Source organism: Tachyglossus aculeatus, chromosome 1, assembly GCF_015852505.1.
Source record: "Tachyglossus aculeatus isolate mTacAcu1 chromosome 1, mTacAcu1.pri, whole genome shotgun sequence".
Classification (NCBI taxonomy): Eukaryota; Metazoa; Chordata; class Mammalia; order Monotremata; family Tachyglossidae; genus Tachyglossus; species Tachyglossus aculeatus.
The window spans coordinates 170,946,935-170,964,005 of NC_052066.1; the positions used below are offsets into that span (position 1 = coordinate 170,946,935).

General features: G+C 45.0%; 1 protein-coding gene across 9 annotated transcripts in view; it reads right to left on the reverse strand.

The window, feature by feature from the left end:
• TTLL5 (tubulin tyrosine ligase like 5) overlaps positions 1-17,071 on the reverse strand; it is a 257,197-nt gene that overhangs the window by 238,635 nt on the left and 1,491 nt on the right. For all 9 annotated transcript variants that reach the window (XM_038741693.1, XM_038741730.1, XM_038741773.1 and 6 more), the window contains exons 2-3: positions 12,512-12,705; positions 6,777-6,883 (exon numbers count right to left, since the gene is read on the reverse strand). In XM_038741693.1, the coding sequence (XP_038597621.1) occupies positions 6,777-6,883; positions 12,512-12,585 (181 nt within the window). In that variant the 5' untranslated portion in view covers positions 12,586-12,705. The remainder of the gene's footprint in view (positions 1-6,776; positions 6,884-12,511; positions 12,706-17,071) is intronic.

Genomic DNA, 17,071 nt, shown 5'->3' on the forward strand with positions numbered 1-17,071 from the left:
CGACCACATAATCCAACAGTCCATCAGTTGGCTATGGAGTGCTAGACGGTTAAAAAAAAACACAAAACCCTAGCATACAGACATTAAAATACTACTACAAAGCCTTCAAGGGTTCTCCGGTTTGCTTGGTTTTAATCCATCAAAGATTTTCCACGATGCTTGGTATTTAAGCTCACAGAAAAAGTTGCACAAATAATGAAACCACAAACTTGGATCTGCTATTTACCTGTTTTAGGAGTGATGAAATAAAGGGGAAATTCAGAAAAAGATCAGCTTCTGTTATCCACAGAGACTCCTGACCAAGCCCCATAAAAATATTTCTGGGAGCAATTGCAAGTTAAAGAATGAAGATAAAAAAAATATCCTGGAGTAAATTTACCGTTTACCAGGCCAACCCTTCCTAAAAGCCTGCATTAGCAGGATGTGGTTCATGAGTAGGTAATGTACGGCAGTAGGAATGAAATCAGAAGCCCGGCCCTGCTCCTCTTCTGGCTCTAGACAAGTAGCACCTTTACTTTTTATTCCGGAGAAGCGGGATGGCATAATGGTTAGAGCATGAGCCCGGGAGTCAGAGGGTCCTGGGTTTTAATCCCAGCTCTGCCACTTGTCTGCTGTGTGACCTTGGGCAAGTCACTTCACTTCTCTGGGCCTCAGTTCCCTCATCCGTAAAATGGAGATTAAGACCGGGAGCCCCCCGTGGGACAGGGACTGTGTCTGACCCGATTTGCTTGTATCCACCCCAATGCTTAGTACAGTGCCTGGTACATAGTAAGCAGGTAACAAATACCATAATAATAATAATAATAGTTGCAAAACTTTGTGGCTTTATTTTCCAAATTTTTCCATCACAGCGTCAATCCATCAATCAATTGTATGTGTCTCTGTCTCTATGTGTTGCCAATTTGTACTTCCCAAGCGCTTAGTACAGTGCTCTGCACATAGTAAGCGCTCAATAAATATGATTGATTGATTGATTATTTATTGAGACCTACTGAGTGCAGAGCACAGTACTAAGCACTTGGGACAGTACACTACAGCAGAGTTGGCAGATACATTCTCCGCCCACAAGTTCACAGTCTAGAGGGGTCTTAAAATAAAACCTGTAGGGGGTAAAGAACTGATGCTCTTTTTCCAATAAATCAATCAACAGTATTTACTACATACCTATTGTGCATGGAACACTATAAAAAGCTCTTGAGAGAATGTTAGAAGATGCAATCTTCTGTAAAATCTCATCTGTAAAATGGGGCCTTCCCAGACTGAGCCCCTTCCTTCCTCTCCCCCTCGTCCCCCTCTCCATCCCCCCCATCTTACCTCCTTCCCTTCCCCACAGCACCTGTATATATGTAGATATGTTTGTACATATTTATTACTCTATTTATTTATTTATTTTACATGTACATATCTATTCTATTTATTTTATTTTGTTAGTATGTTTGGTTTTGTTCTCTCTCTCCCCCTTTTGGACTGTGAGCCCACTGTTGGGTAGGGACTGTCTCTATAAGTTGCCAATTTGTACTTCCCAAGCTCTTAGTACAGTGCTCTGCACATAGTAAGCACTCAATAAATACGATTGATGATGATGATTAAGACTGTGAGACCCACGTGGGACAACCTGATCACCTTGTATCCTCCCCAGCGCTTAGGACAGTGCTTTGCACATAGTAAGCGTTTAACAAATGCTATCATTATTATCATGCAATACCTCCTTCAAGGAGCTTACAATCCTATGTGCAGTTTACGTAGCCATACGTGACGGTTATTACAGAATCTGGAAGATGGTGTCAGAGTGTGATTCTGATGCTCTGAGAAGTTCTTGCAATTCAACAGGTTAAAACACCTTCAAAATTCTCAAATCAAACACCCAGGAGTATCTATAACTATGCTTTAACTCTGTCAAGAACAAGTGTAGATGATTATAAGCTGCCCTTCAAAACCTGCCAAGTGCTATGACCTCACAATTACCTCAAGAAGTGCAAGTTTAGATTCAAGCCCACACTGGACAAGGTTCCACGCCCAGCCCAGGATCTCTGGTGGCAACCCAGGGCTGAATGCTGTCACTGAATTCTGCTGCATAAGCAGCAAATCGCCCAATGATGCAAAGAGAGATAAAGACAGAATACCGAATCAAGGAGGTCAATATATATATATATTCTGGGAGCTGATGTGTGTAACTAAGGAGGCATCAAGATTCAGATCAAATCGAAGGTACCAGAGTAATATAGTGTCTAGTATTCTAAGTAGGGATGGTGCATGGATTTACCACATACAACTTCTAGAGCAGTTCCATCAATATCACCTACGCCCTGAACATGTTGCTCATTAATCAGTGAGACAGAATCACTCACCATGAAATCAAAGCAATACTTGCCCACTAAACTTTCATTACGTGTGAAACGGGAGGAGAAGGGATGACGGCAGGGTACCCAAACAGCTCCTGTATTGTGAGAAGAACTTGCGGGGCCATAAACAAGAGAAGTTGGGATGGGGGGGAGAATAAAATGTAAGAGAAAGTAAAGACCTGACAACAGGCAAGAAAAACCAACTGAGTAACAATCTGACAGACATGGACAGAGTCACTTTAAGAAGATTATGACACCAAGAGGCAGAAATACAAATGGCACAAGGCGCCGCGAGTAGCAAATACAAAGGTGTCACAAAGACCAATCTTGAATTATTCAGTACTGGAGATGGAAAGGATTGTCGGGCCCATATGAATCCAGGGAGTCACCCTTGCATGTGTGCATAAAAAATCTCACTCTCAGCAGGGTCATCTTTGATTTCCAAAGAAACTTAGACTGTGAGCTCCCTGTGGCCGCCCTGCCCTACCTCCTTCCCCACCCCACATCACTTGTATATATTTGTACAGGTTTATTACTCTATTTTACTTGTACATATTTACCCATTCTATTTATTTTGTTAATGATGTGCATATAGCCATAATTCTACTTGTTCTGACGATTTTGACACCTGTCTACGTTTCGTTTTGTTGTCTGTCTCCCCCTTCTAGACTGTGAGCCCGTTGTTGGGTAGGGACCGTCTCTATATGTTGCCAAATTGCACTTCCCAAGCGCTTAGTACAATGCTCTGCACACAGTAAGCGCTCAATAAATACGACTGAATGAACATGTCTACCAAATCTTATATTGTACTCTCCAGCATGCTTAATACAGTATTCTGTATACAATAAGCGCTCAGTAAATACCCCTGATTATGGGCCCGTCTCTATATGTTGCCAACGTGTACTTCCCAGGTGCTTAGTACAGTGCTCTGCACACAGTAAGCGCTCAATAAATACGATTGATTGAATGAATGAATGAATGAATACACAGCATCCAGTTCAGCAAGAGGGATCATTGAAGATTAAAATCAATGACTGTCCTCCCTCCTCGGCTTCAGCATAGCTGAGCCCTAAGCCGCCTGTTACTGTATTGAACACTATTCAGAGGACACAGAGCGACCTCAAACAAACCAAAACGACCACATCCTAACCTCATGTCCCCTGCTGTGCTGCAAAAGGCGAGAGGCTGGAAGGAAGGGAATGACAATTAGTGCAAACTATCATCACTTCAATTAACATGTACACAAGCTCCTCCGGCCAGAAGAAACAATACGAATAGCTCGATCTTCAGAGTGTCAGGATGACCTTCTATTACTACTAGCCGACACATTCTGTCAACGTCCTTTCCCGCGGGGATGAGACATGCCTCATCTTTCCAGTACCAATCTGTCCAATATGTGATCTTCTGTGCAGGCATCATCAAAAGCTTCTTGGGGATGCTTCGAAGCACCTTATATATGACACAAGCCATAGAAACTATGTAAAACATATACGGTCAGAGGCCGTGGCAATGCGGTTCAGAATACTGTCGGCACGAAAACAGCTAGATGACACGGGAAGGGGTGAGGGGCCCCAAAGACTTTTGCACTCGCGAATATAAACACACTTTGGGAAACTAAACAAAAATAATAATAAATTAAAAGATAGAAGTTTTGACCTAAGGGATCAAAGTGAAACTTGTCAGAGCATTCTTATAAACAGTCTCATGCCTCAATATACTGCATATAAAATTTAAGATACAAAGCCAGAGGCTCGAGGCAACATTGATTTTTATTGTTGTATCACTGTTGTAAAATTCAATAATAACATCTGCTAAAGACCACTAGAAGGGCAGGAGAAATGATCAAATACAGAAGATGGGCGGGTCCAAGCAAGAAGTCAGCAGAAGAAGAGAAGAGAATCGAATCCCACCTCTGCCACTTTGCTGTGTATCCTTGGGTAAGTACTTAACTTCTCTTGTACCTCAGTTCCCTCATATGTAAAATGGGATTCTAATATCTGTTCTTCCTACCTAAACCCCGGTGGGACAGGGCCTTTAATTGACTGGTTAACTTGTAACTACTCCAGCACTTAAAAGAGCGCTTGACACACAGTGAGCCCTTAAATACCTTCATTATTAATTATTAGCAATTGCCAAAAACAAATTTCAAAAAATAAAAAATAAACGACCACAACAACTACTAAGAGCCCTTTACCAGAAGAGAAAGGTAGGAAAACAACGGTTTCTGAGCTCAGAATTCCAGGCAAGGTTGTGAAAAACCCCGTAACAACAGTAAAATTAAAAATACAAATAATCCCCAGGAAATGGACTCAGGTAAGCCCCTTACCATGGGATCATGTGGTGCAAAATTACACAATCCTGCTCTGCTAACAGATAAGGAGGACAGGAACAGTTCACAATCAGCTGAAGGGGGAATACATCTCCCAAAACATATTATTTAAGATGGACCAGGGACTGAAACTAGGACAAAGATAGAGGAAAAAGGAATTTCTGCCTAGCAATCGGCCTAAAAGCACTCTCTGTGAGATAATGGAACAGTCTCCTAAGGGATGAAGGAGCAGCGGAAATCCAATTTCTTGGAAGATTTCATTCTAGACTCCATTCTGGGGAGAGTCTTGAAGGAAGAATCCTTCACTGGGACCTCAATTTTTTTTTAATGGTATTTGTTGAACGCTCTGTGCCAGGCACATATAAATACACTTTGGGAAACTAAAAAAATAATAATAATAAATTAAAAGATAGAAGTTTTGACCTAAGGGATCAAAGTGAAACTTGTCAGAGCATTCTTATAAACAGTCTCATGCCTCAATATAGGAAGCGCTGGGGTAATCAGGTTCGACACAGTCCACGTCCCGGATGGGGATCCCAGTCTTCGTCCCCATTTCTTTTCAGATGAGGGAACCGAGCAAGAGGAGTGAAGTGAATTGCTCAAAGTCACACGGCGGACAAGCGGCGGAGCCAGGACTAGAACCCGAGTCCTTTGGACCCTCAGAACTGCTTCTCAATGAGAAGGACCCAATGAACCTTCACCCATTTTTTCCCTCTGGTACTGCCAAGCCTCCAGTCCAGTTACTGAGGTCCAATATCCTGATGTGGGAAAATCTGCCACTTGAGAGTGCGTTCGAGGGGCTCAGGGCCCCGTTGAGGGATGACCAGAACCGTCTCGGTTAAACGTACGGTTGATTAAGGGAGGATCAGATACTGGCAGTACAATTGGGCCAGGCCCAGATCCGGACAGGCCACCTACGGGCCCTGGCGGCCCAAAGGGAGGAAGCCGTTTGGCTTAGTGGAAAGACCACAGTCCTGGGAGTCAGCACACCTGGGTTGTAAACCCAGTTCTGCCCCTTGCCCACTGTGTGACCCTGGGCAAGTCAGTTAACTTCTCTGGCCCCTCAGTTTCCTCATCTGTACACTGGGGATTCTCCTTCCCCCTCACGCTGGCAGGGTGGGGACTGTGTCTGAATTGTATCTACCCCAGTACGTGGCACAAAGTAAGCACAAAACAAATACCGCAATTCTTATTACGGCTCTTCTGGAGAGGATTTTAACATGGAATGTTAACACGCAGTGGAATTAGATCCAAGAGAAGGGATTTGCTTGGGGAACCCTGAAGCAGATCTAGGGTTTCGATTGGCCTTACTGAAAAAAAGGCCAGATATTTTTCTGAATGTTTCAAGTTCAGAGGGTTGGGTTTTCATCCATGTGTAAATGGGGCTCCTCTCCAAAGAACAGTAAATGTTCAGGTTGTCCATTACTTCAAACTGAACTGAGTCCTTTGAACAATGATCTTTTAGACTGTGAGCCCACTGTTGGGTAGGGACCGTCTCTATATGTTGCCAATTTGTACTTCCCAAGCGCTTAGTACAGTGCTCTGCACGTAGTAAGCGCTCAATAAATACGATTGATGATGATGATGACGATGATCTGTGAATGAGAGACAGAACAAGATCTGTGATGCTTCAAACCCCAGTAACCTTCTTCTTCTGGACTCCCGTTTGACTGTCGGGAGATAAGAGCCTTCGAGAGTTCCCCAGAAGCTCCCATGGAAAGACACGGACCCATTTAAATGTTCTGACATCGGATGACATCTACGGAGGAGGCAAATAACTTGAGTTTCACTAGGCTTTAAATCCTCCAGGGAAGGGTTCAACGCCTCTATTCTTTCCTGAGTAGTCTGTACAGTGTTCTGTGCATCGTGTGCACTCAAATACATATGACTGACTGATTCTGATGTAGTCAGTGAGGAAGAAAATGGATATTCAGTGAAGGAGAAAATGGCTCAAAGGGTTGAGATCACAATTCAAATTATGACAACCACTCTCACGGCAGAGCCTCTTTGCCTATAAGACGAACCACTGGAAACACGCCCAGCAGCCTGACGGAACATAACCAGGCCCTAAACGGGGACCAGGTGCCAAAGGGAAGAAGACCCACCTCCAATGACCCGGATACTGCTGTCCCTGGTTAAAATGGCCTCCGCATGGAACACCAACACCGGGATTCTCTTGCAGCCACCGGTCCACGTGATGCACTGATGATCCCTACGGCAACAACCACAGATGGGATCAGTTTGCACCTGGAAATTGAACTAAGTCCTCCACCTGGACAGCTGCACATCCCCCTCTGGAGGGCTTCCCACTCAAGGGATGCTCCCGGATGGCTTCTTTGGCACTGTTAATCTGGCTCCGGGCCCAGAAGACTACAGCCTAAGGATGCCCCCTGAGTCACGTGCTGTTGAACTCTAGGGGATGAAGAAATACAAAGCCATATTACGCTACGTAAAGCCGGCTTTAAATGGGGTCACGAAGCGTTTCCCTTGCTTTTGTTGAACTTCCCCAAGCTCTCATGATTGTGAGTTGTCCAATCAATGTCATGGCTTATTGAAGGCACATCTCCTCCAAGAAGCTTTCTTTGACTAGGCCCTCCCACTCCCTTCTGCGCCACTCTTACTTGCTCCCTCTTTCATCCTCCCTCGCATCCCCACAGCATGTATGCACATATCTGTAGTTTACCTATTTATTTATATTCAAGTCTGTCTCCCCCTCTAGACTGTGAGCTCACTGTGGACAGGAATATATCTGTTTGTTGTTATATTGTACTCTCCCAAGCGCTTAGTACGGTGCTTTGCACACTGTAAGTGCTCAATACGACTGAATGAATGAATAGCTCATTTCCACATCTGTAAAATGGGGAGTCAAGGCCTGTTCTCCCTCCTACTATGCCCGACCTGATTAATTTTTATTTACCCACATACTTTAGAACAGTGCTTGACACATACTAGGCACTTAATTACCACGATAATAATTGCTACACTAATTTAAGGATAGAATTTCAGGGAAGAAATTCTACTTCCTCCCCCTGTCTCCAGATAAACTTGAGACACTCTAGGCAGACGGATTATTATCTTACTTAAAATCTCTGGCGAGAATTTTTTTTCAGTTTCTTTAATCAAAAGTAAAATGGTATTGAGACTGTGAGCCCCACGTGGGACAGGGACTGTGTCCAATCCACTTTATCTGTATCCACCTCAACTCTTAGCACAATGCCTGGTGCACAGTAAGTGCTTAACAAATACCATAATTATTATTATTATTTAGTATGATCAATGCCTATCTCTGAAGTAGAAATTTACGATTGAGATCATCTTCAGATTTCTACAGGTTCAGATTAATCAGTTTCCTAAATAGAGCAGGATCCATAGACAGAGGCCCAAAGGCGAAAAGCCAAACATCCTCACCTCACTCCCAGCAGCCTTTTTCACCTTCGGCCTTTTACCAGGAGTCACGCAGCGTGGCTCAGTGGAAAGAGCCCGGGGTTTGGGGTCAGAGGACATGGGTTCAAATCCCAGCTCTGCCAATTGTCAGCTGTGTGACTTTGGGCAAGTCACTTAACTTCTCTGTGCCTCAGTTGCCTCATCTGAAAAATGGGGATTAGGACTGTGAGCACCCTGCGGGACAACCTGATCACCTGGTAATCTCCCCAGCGCTTAGAACAGTGCCTTGCATGTAGTAGGTGCTTAATAAATGCCATCATTGTTACTATTATTATGCCCAACTCCCAGACAACACAGCAGGATCCACGCCCTGAAGTCTAAGCACCCAAACTCACACTCCCAGACTGAGCACAAAAGGATGCGGACCATAAAAGCCCTGACTGCCAAGATCTTCACGCTTAGGACAGGGCAGCTTCATCCTTGTGATGAGTTGTCAACACCCCCTTGGTGAGAACAGCAATTTGGGCACCGCTCTTGGTACACTTCCAGCTTTTCTAGCTGGAAAATGGATGTTCCGTGTTCTGCTTTTTAGCTTGGGGAAAAGTGCCCCCTTGTGACAAATTTTAAGGGCTCTTTTTTTATTAATACTTGCTTATCAATCTATCATCATCAATCGTATTTACTGAGCGCTTACTATGTGCAGAGCACTGTACTAAGCGCTTGGGAAGTACAAATTGGCAACATATAGAGACACTCTTCTCCCACTTCTCTCCAGCTTGCAATCTTAGTTTGCCTCAACGAACCTATTCACTGGGCCTCCTTCTCACTTCTGCCGGCAACCTCTGGCTCACGGCTTTCCTGCTTTCTGCAACTCCCTCCCCCTTCACTTAATAATAATAATAATAATAATGATGGTATTTGTTAAGCGCTTACTATGTGCAAAGCACTGTTCTAAGTGCCGTTCACATCTGAGAGACCACTGCTCTCTCCACTTTCAGAAATCCTATCTCCCTCTAAACACTCTCCCTGATTAACCTGACTGAATACGATTGAATGAATAATAATAATAATAATGATGGCATTTATTAAGCGCTTACTATGTGCCAAGCATTGTTCTAAGCGCTGGAATAGATACAAGGTGATCAGGTTGTCCCACCGGGGGCTCACAGTCTTAATCTCCATTTTTACAGATGCGGGAACTGAGGCACAGAGAAGTGAAGGGACTTGCCCAAAGTCACACAGCTGACAATCAATCAATCAATCGTATTGACTGAGCGCTTACTGTGTGCAGAGCACTGTACTAAGCGCTTGGGAAGTACAAACTGGCAACATATAGAGACAGTCCCTACCCAACAGTGGGCTCACAGTCTGGAAGGGGGAGACAGAGAACAAAACCAAACATACTAACAAAATAAAATAGAATAGATAGACACAAGTAAAATAAATAAATAGAGTAATAGACAATTGGCGGAGCCAGGATTTGAACCCATGACCTCTGACTCCAAAGCCCGGGCTCTTTCCACTGAGCCACGCTGCTTCTCAATGAATTCATTCATTCATTCATTCAATCGTATTTATTGAGCCCTGTGTGCAGAGCACTATATACTAAGCGCTTGGGAAATACAAGTTGGCAACATATAGAGACGGTCCCTACCCAACAACGGGCTTACAGTCTAGAAGGACTATAATGTGGAAGTCTACAATGAATGAACCTCTAATCTCCTCGCCTACATCCTAGTCTGCTGCAGCTTCGGTACTTCTGCATCACCTACGCTCTTAAGTACTCTAAACCTTCCACGGCACTTTTGAATGTATTTCACATACTCTATTAACCCTGCTAATAATAACTGTGATGTTTATTAAGGGCTTACTATGTGCCAACCACTGTACTAAGCATTGGGGTGGATGCCCGATAGTCTGATATGGCCTTTCCCCCACACTGGGCTCAGAGACTACAGAGGGTTACGACGGGGCTTGAGTACAGCGCGATTATCTTGTATCTGACTAAGCGTTTAGTACAGTGCCGGGCACATAGCGAGTGCCTAACAAGTGCCACTTAAAAAAAAAATAAAATTTTAAAAAAGAGGGAGGGAGAGCAGGAATTGAATCTCCATTTTACATCTGAGGAAAGTGAGGCACAGACAAATTCAGTGCCTTGCCCAAGCTTACATAGTAGGTAAATGATGGAGCTAGGACTCAGATCCCCTAGCTTCCACACCCATAATAAATAATTATTATTATGGTATTTGTTAAGTGCTTACTATGTGCCAGGTACTGTACTAAGCACTGGGGTGGATATCAGAAAATCAGGTTGGACACAGTTCCTGTCCCATGGAGGGCTCACAGCCTCGATCCCCATTTTACAGATGAGGGAACCGAGGCACAGAGAAGGGAAGCGACTTGCCCAAGGTCACAAAGCAGACAAGTGGTGGAGTTAGCATTCAAACCCATGACCTTCTTATTGCCCGGCCCATCAATCAATCAATCAATCGTATTTATTGAGCGCTTACTATGTGCAGAGCACTGTACTAAGCGCTTGGGAAGTACAAACTGGCAACATATAGAGACAGTCCCTACCCAACATTGGGCTCACAGTCTAAAAGGGCCCATGTTCCTTCTACTGGGTCAAGCTGCTTTGGGTAGGGACTGTCTCTATATGTTGCCAATTTGTACTTCCCAAGCGCTTAGTACAGTGCTCTGCACACAGTAAGCGCTCAATAAATACGATTGATTGATTGATTGATTAAATACTAACTCATCCCACCAACTAACTCCTCCTTCCTCACCCTGCTTTATTTTAGTGTCTGTCTCCCCCGTTAGACTTGAAACACCTTGAGGGCAGGGAGTTCTCCCAAGCGCTTAATACGGTGGTTTTAGTAAGCACTCAATAAATAGCACTGATCGATTGACTGACTTCTTTACGTCAGGTTTCCGAGGACAAGAGAGTTGAGAGAAGCAGGAGGGCGTCCCTTCGAAGTCCCACCAAGTGGAGGTTTGACTGACTGACTGAGTTCTGTCCCTCCAGCATCAGCGACGGGCTGGCGTCGCTGGTCCAAGAGGATGCTGAGAGAGGCGGAAGAGCAGTGTGGCAGAGTGGAAAGAGCACCGAAGGGGAATCAATCAATCAATCGTATTTACTGAGCGCTTACTGTGTGCAGAGCACTGTACTAAGCGCTTGGGAAGTACAAGTTGGCAACATATAGACACGGTTCCTACCCAACAGTGGGCTCACAGTCTAAAAGGGGGAGAAAGAGAACAAAACCAAACATACTAACAAAATAAAATAAATAGAATAGATATGCACAAGTAAAATAGAGTAAGAAATAGGTACAAACATATATACATCTATACAGGTGCTGTGGGGAAGGGAAGGAGGTAAGATGGGGGGGATGGAGAGGGGGACGAGGGGGAGAGGAAGGAAGGGGCTCAGTCTGGAATCAGGAACACCTGGGTTCTAATCAAAGCTCTAGCATACGCCTGCTCTGTGACCTCGGGCAAGTCACTTGACTTCTCTGTCCCTCAGGTGTCTCATCTTTTAAATGGGGATCAAATACTTGCTCTCCCTTTCTCTGTCTGAGACTGTCAGTCTCATGAGGGTCAGAGACTGTGTCCGATCTAACTGTATGTTGCCAACTTGGACTTCCCAAGCGCTTAGTACGGTGCTCTGCACACAGTAAGTGCTCAATAAACATGATTGAATGAATGATTGAATGAGTAGGTGGGTCAGCGACTGTGCCTGATTTGACTGTCTTGCATCTTCACTACACCTTCATCAATTCCTGTTCTCCTTCCTATTTAGATTGAGTGACCCATGTGAGACAGGGGCTTTGTCCAGCCTGATCGTCTTGTATCTTTGGCATATTGTAAGCCCTTAACGCAATTACTAAATAAGAGCTCAATAAATACCACAGTTATTATCATCATAGGGTTAATAGGCAGCGGTTAACAATCGATCCAGGTGATTCAAGCCACTGAAACAGCGTGGCTCAGTGGAAAGAGCGCGGGCTTTGGAGTCCGAGGTCATGGGTTCAAATTCCGGTGCGGCAATTGTCAGCTGTGTGACTTTGGGCAAGTCACTTCACTTCTCTGGGCCTCAGGTCCCTCATCTGGAAAATGGGGATTAAGACTGTGAGCGCCATGTGGGACAACCTGATTACCTTGTATCTCCCCCAGCGCTCAGAACACTGCTTGGCACGTAGTAAGCGCTTAACAAATACCAAAATTACCCCTTCTAGACTGTGAGCCCATTGTTGGGTAGGGACTGTCTCTCTATGTTGCCAACTTGTACTTCCCAAGCGCTTGGTACAGTGTTCTGCACACAGTAAGCGCTCAATAAATATGATTGAATGAATGGTGATCCATGTGACAGGAGCAATTAGCTCAAAGGAGAAACCGCGCTATTCTCCAGCAATCTCGGGGGAGCTAATACTTCCAAAGCGTGTACACAGTTACTTACTCTGGGCTTTCCACCTCTTCCTCTCCTGAGGATGATGCAGCTTCGTCCAGGCCCCGGGCCATCACGACTGGCATTTCCTTTGGGGTTTTTCATGCAGTCAGCAAACTGGGGCCTCGCGGACCTTTCCTGGTAGTTTCACTGGATCAGAGAATTTGGGCGGCAAAGCTCCCTGCAACCGCCATCAGGAGAGATGTCTGAAGACGGGGGGAGGAAAAAAAAGTATTCCCTTTAGCGAGGGTTCATCAGCAGCACTTATAGAGCTTCTATCACTGAAACAGACGCTTGGGAACACGCAACGGAGGTGTAAATACCGGCCCCCACCCTCGGCTTCTTACATCCAGAGCCCCGTTCCTGAAATGCCGGGTGCACGTGGGGCTGTGACAGGTTACGCAGAGGCAGCCGAGGCCTCTAAGAAATTTCAGAGCTTTGGAAAGCTTTGGCTCCTCTAGAGTGTAAGCTCACTGTGGGCAGAGGACGTGTCTACCAGCTCTTTTGCATCGTACTCTCCCAAGCGCTTAGTACAGTGCTCTGCACGCCTTAAGCACTCAATAAATACCACTGACGATGACGCAACCGGGCCCTCAATGACCAGAATGGTGGCCCCTCGGGGCCCCTTTCCCAATGGACGCGGATAACTGTACCTTTATGCTACCTTGTACATTGTTTCGTATTTATATTATTTCATATTCCTCGTATAACTGTACCTTTATGCTATCTTGTACACTGTTTCGTATTTATATCATTTCATATTCCTACCGTATCTGTCGTCCATAGCTTTCCCACCTTATTTGGAGACTGTGAACTCGGGGCGGGCCAAGGGACCGGGAATAACTCACACTCGTGTATTTCTTCCCAGAGTTTAGGACGTGGCTCTGCACACTGTCAAAAGTGCTCCAGCGCTTAGAACAGTGCTTGGCACACAGTAAGTGCTTAACAAATACCATAATTATTACTACTACAGCCCACTGAATATTTACGAAGGTACTTCTCCCTGGGTACCAACTGTACATTAAATATGATCCTTGCCTTGTGGAACCTTACATCTACGACAGGTTTAGTTCCCGTACCTCACAAAGATGAATGGCGTTTTCAAACGAACGGCTCATGTCTAAGTCCAACAGCCTTTTCAAAGTCCAGCGCTTCGCTTTCTCTTTATTGGTCAATACTTTCTTTTTATGTGAGAAATTGGATAGACACAGTGCGGGGGGAAGGCCCGTTGGACAGAGAAGTTTGGAAGAAGTGGGCCATTCTCATTTTCTCTCTAGGTTGTTTTCCTGCAAGATGCCCTGGCCCTTTCCCTCCCGCTTCAGGCTCGGGTTGGATCCCGGAGGCCCGAAAGAGAAAGAAGCAGCGAGACCAAGTGGAAAGAGCACAAGTCTGGGCGTCAGAGCTGTCTCTTAATCCTGCGTGACCCTGAGCAGGTCATTTCCACTTCTCTGGGCTTCAGTCTCCTCATCTGTGAAACGGGGATGCAATACCCGTCACACCGTCGAAGACTGTGAGCCCCACGTAGGACAAGGCCGGTTTGCGACCTAATGATCTTGTATCTATTCCAGCGCTTAGTTGTGTGCTTGGTGCACAACTTAGACAGTTCGACATTCATTATTAAATAATAATAATTTAGTATTATTTAGACTGAGCCCTCTCCATCCCCCCGTCTTACCTCCTTCCCTTCCCCACAGCACCTGTATATATGTATATATGTTTGTACATATTTATTACTCTATTTATTTATTTATTTTACTTGTACATATCTATTCCATTTATTTTATTTTGTTAATATGTTTGGTTTTGATGATGACGATGGCATTTATTAAGCGCTTACTATGTGCAAAGCACTGTTCTAAGCGCTGGGGGGATACAAGGTCATGAGGTTGTCCCTCGGGGGGCTCACAGTCTTCATCCCCATTTTCCAGATGAGAGAACTGAGGCCCAGAGAAGTGAAGTGACTTGCCCAAAGTCACACAGCTGACAATTGGCGGAGCTGGGATTTGAACCCAGGACCTCTGACTCCAAAGCCCGGGCTCTTTTCCACTGAGCCACGCTGCTTCTCTGTCTCCCCCTTCTAGACTGTGAGCCCACTGTGGGGTGAGGACTGTCTCTACATGTTGCCAACTTGTACTTCCCAAGCGCTTAGTACAGTGCTCTGCACACAGTAAGCGCTCAATAAATATGATTGATTGATTGATTAATTAGTAGTAGTATTTGATCGAGGCCTGAAAGTAGGCTTCCTGCAAGTAGGATTTGATGAAGGTAGAGGTGATTTGACCTTAAGTGCCAGTAACGCTATTTCAATCAATCAGTAATCCCCAACAGAAGATTCTTCCGGGATCTTTGTCCACCCACAAACTCACAAAGCGGCAGAACCTCCTAATATTAATTAATTCATTCATTCAATCGTATTTATTGAGCGCTCACTGTGTGCAGAGCACTGTACTAAGCGCTTGGGAAGTACATGTTGGCAACATATAGAGACGGTCCCTACCCGACAACGGGCTCACCGTCTAGAAGGGGGAGACTTCTAATATCCCCGATTCAAAATATTTACCAGTCTTAGCAAAGGACGCAAAACTAAATCCTTCCAAATAAAGACTTCACCACGAAACCTCTTCTTAATTCCCTGAAAATAGTCACCAGGAAAAAAAAAAAATCAAATGTCCTTAAAAAATGTTCTTTCCTTTATGCTATTCGTTTTGGTCTCATTCTCAGAAGCTTTGGAAGTTCCCTCCCCTGAAACCATGCAACTTCCAGTTATATTTTAGTACACCGCTTAAGTGCTTAGTACAGTGCTTTGCACACAGTAGGGGCTCAATAAATACGATCGAATGAATGCACATTTTAAAGGGAAGGGCAACCTAGTCCCATTCTAGGACACGTACAGAAACGAAAGTTTGGTCTTTGTCCCCAAAAAAAGAATATGCAGGGCAGGCATTTTCACCGTTGACTTCCCAGTTGCTGAAGCTCCGCTTTCTCCCACCCCAAGGGGAGGGGCTGTATATATGTATATATGTTTGTACATATTTATTACTCTATTTATTTATTTATTTTACTTGTACATATCTATTCTATTTATTTTATTTTGTTAGTATGTTTGGTTTTGTTCTCTGTCTCCCCCTTTTAGACTGTGAGCCCACTGTTGCATAGGGACTGTCTCTACATGTTGCCAATTTGTACTTCCCAAGGGCTTAGTACAGTGCTCTGCACACAGTAACCGCCCAATAAATACAATTGATGATGATGATGAGGGGCTCCTTTTCCCAAGTGGAGATTCCCTGGAAGACTCCTGGCCTGGGGATCGGCACGTGGAACCAGGAGCGGGCATTCCTGCTGAGCCTGGAAGTGCCTAGGAATCCGTGGAAGTGCCTGGAAGTCCATGGAAGAGCCTAGAAGTCCATGGAAGTGCCTGGAAGTCTCGAGAAACCATGACTGCCCCTTAATAATAATAATAATAGTAACGGTATTTATTAAGTGCCTACTATGTGCTCGCACTGTAATAATAATGGTATGTGTTAAGTGCTTACCATGTGCCAAGCACTGTTCTAAGCACTAGGAGGGATACAAGGTAATCAGGTTGTCCCATGGGGGGCTCACAGTCTTCATCCCCATTTAGCAGATGAAGGAACTGAGGCACAGAGAAGTGAAGTGACTTGCCCCTAGTAACACTGCTGACAAGTGGCGGAGTTGGAATTCGAACCCACGACCCCTGCCTCCCAAAGCCCGGGCTCTGCAGGGCAATTGGGTTGGACACGGTCCCTGGTCCCACGTGGGGCTCACAGTCTCCCTCCCCATTTTCCAGATGAGGGAACTGAGGCCCACAGAATAATAACAATAATAATAATCACAGTATTTGTTAAGTGCTTACTATGTGCCAAGCACTGTTCTCAATGCTTGGAAAGATACAAGGTAATCAGGTTGTCCCAGTTGGGGGTCACAGTCTTAATCCCCATTTGACAGATGAGGTAACTGAGGCACAGAGAAGTTCAATGGCTTGCCCAAGGTCACTCAGCAGACAAGGGGCAGAAGCGGGATTGGAACTCATGACTTTTTCACACACACACACACACACACACACACACACACTTTCATTCATTCATTCAATTAATCGTATTTATAATAATAATAATGTTGGCATTTGTTAAGCGCTTACTATGTGCAAAGCACTGTTCTAAGCGCTTGGGGGGACACAAAGTGATCAGGTTGTCCCACGTGGGGCTCACAGTCTTAATCCCCATTTTACAGATGAGGTAACTGAGGCTCAGAGAAGTGAAGTGACTTGCCCAAGGTCACACAGCAGACACGTGACGGAGCCGGGACTCGAACCCATGACCTCTGACTCCAAAGCCTGGGCTCTTTCCACTGAGCCACGCTGCTGTGCTTAGGACACTGCTCTGTACACAGTAAGCGCTCAATAAATACGACTGAATGAATGAATTGGGCGCTTACTGTGGGCAGAGCACTGTCCTAAGCTCTTGGAAAGTGCAATTCGGCAACAGATAAGAGACCATCCATCCCTACCCGTGGCTCAGAGGAAAGAGCCCGAGCTCGGGAGTCAGAGGTCGT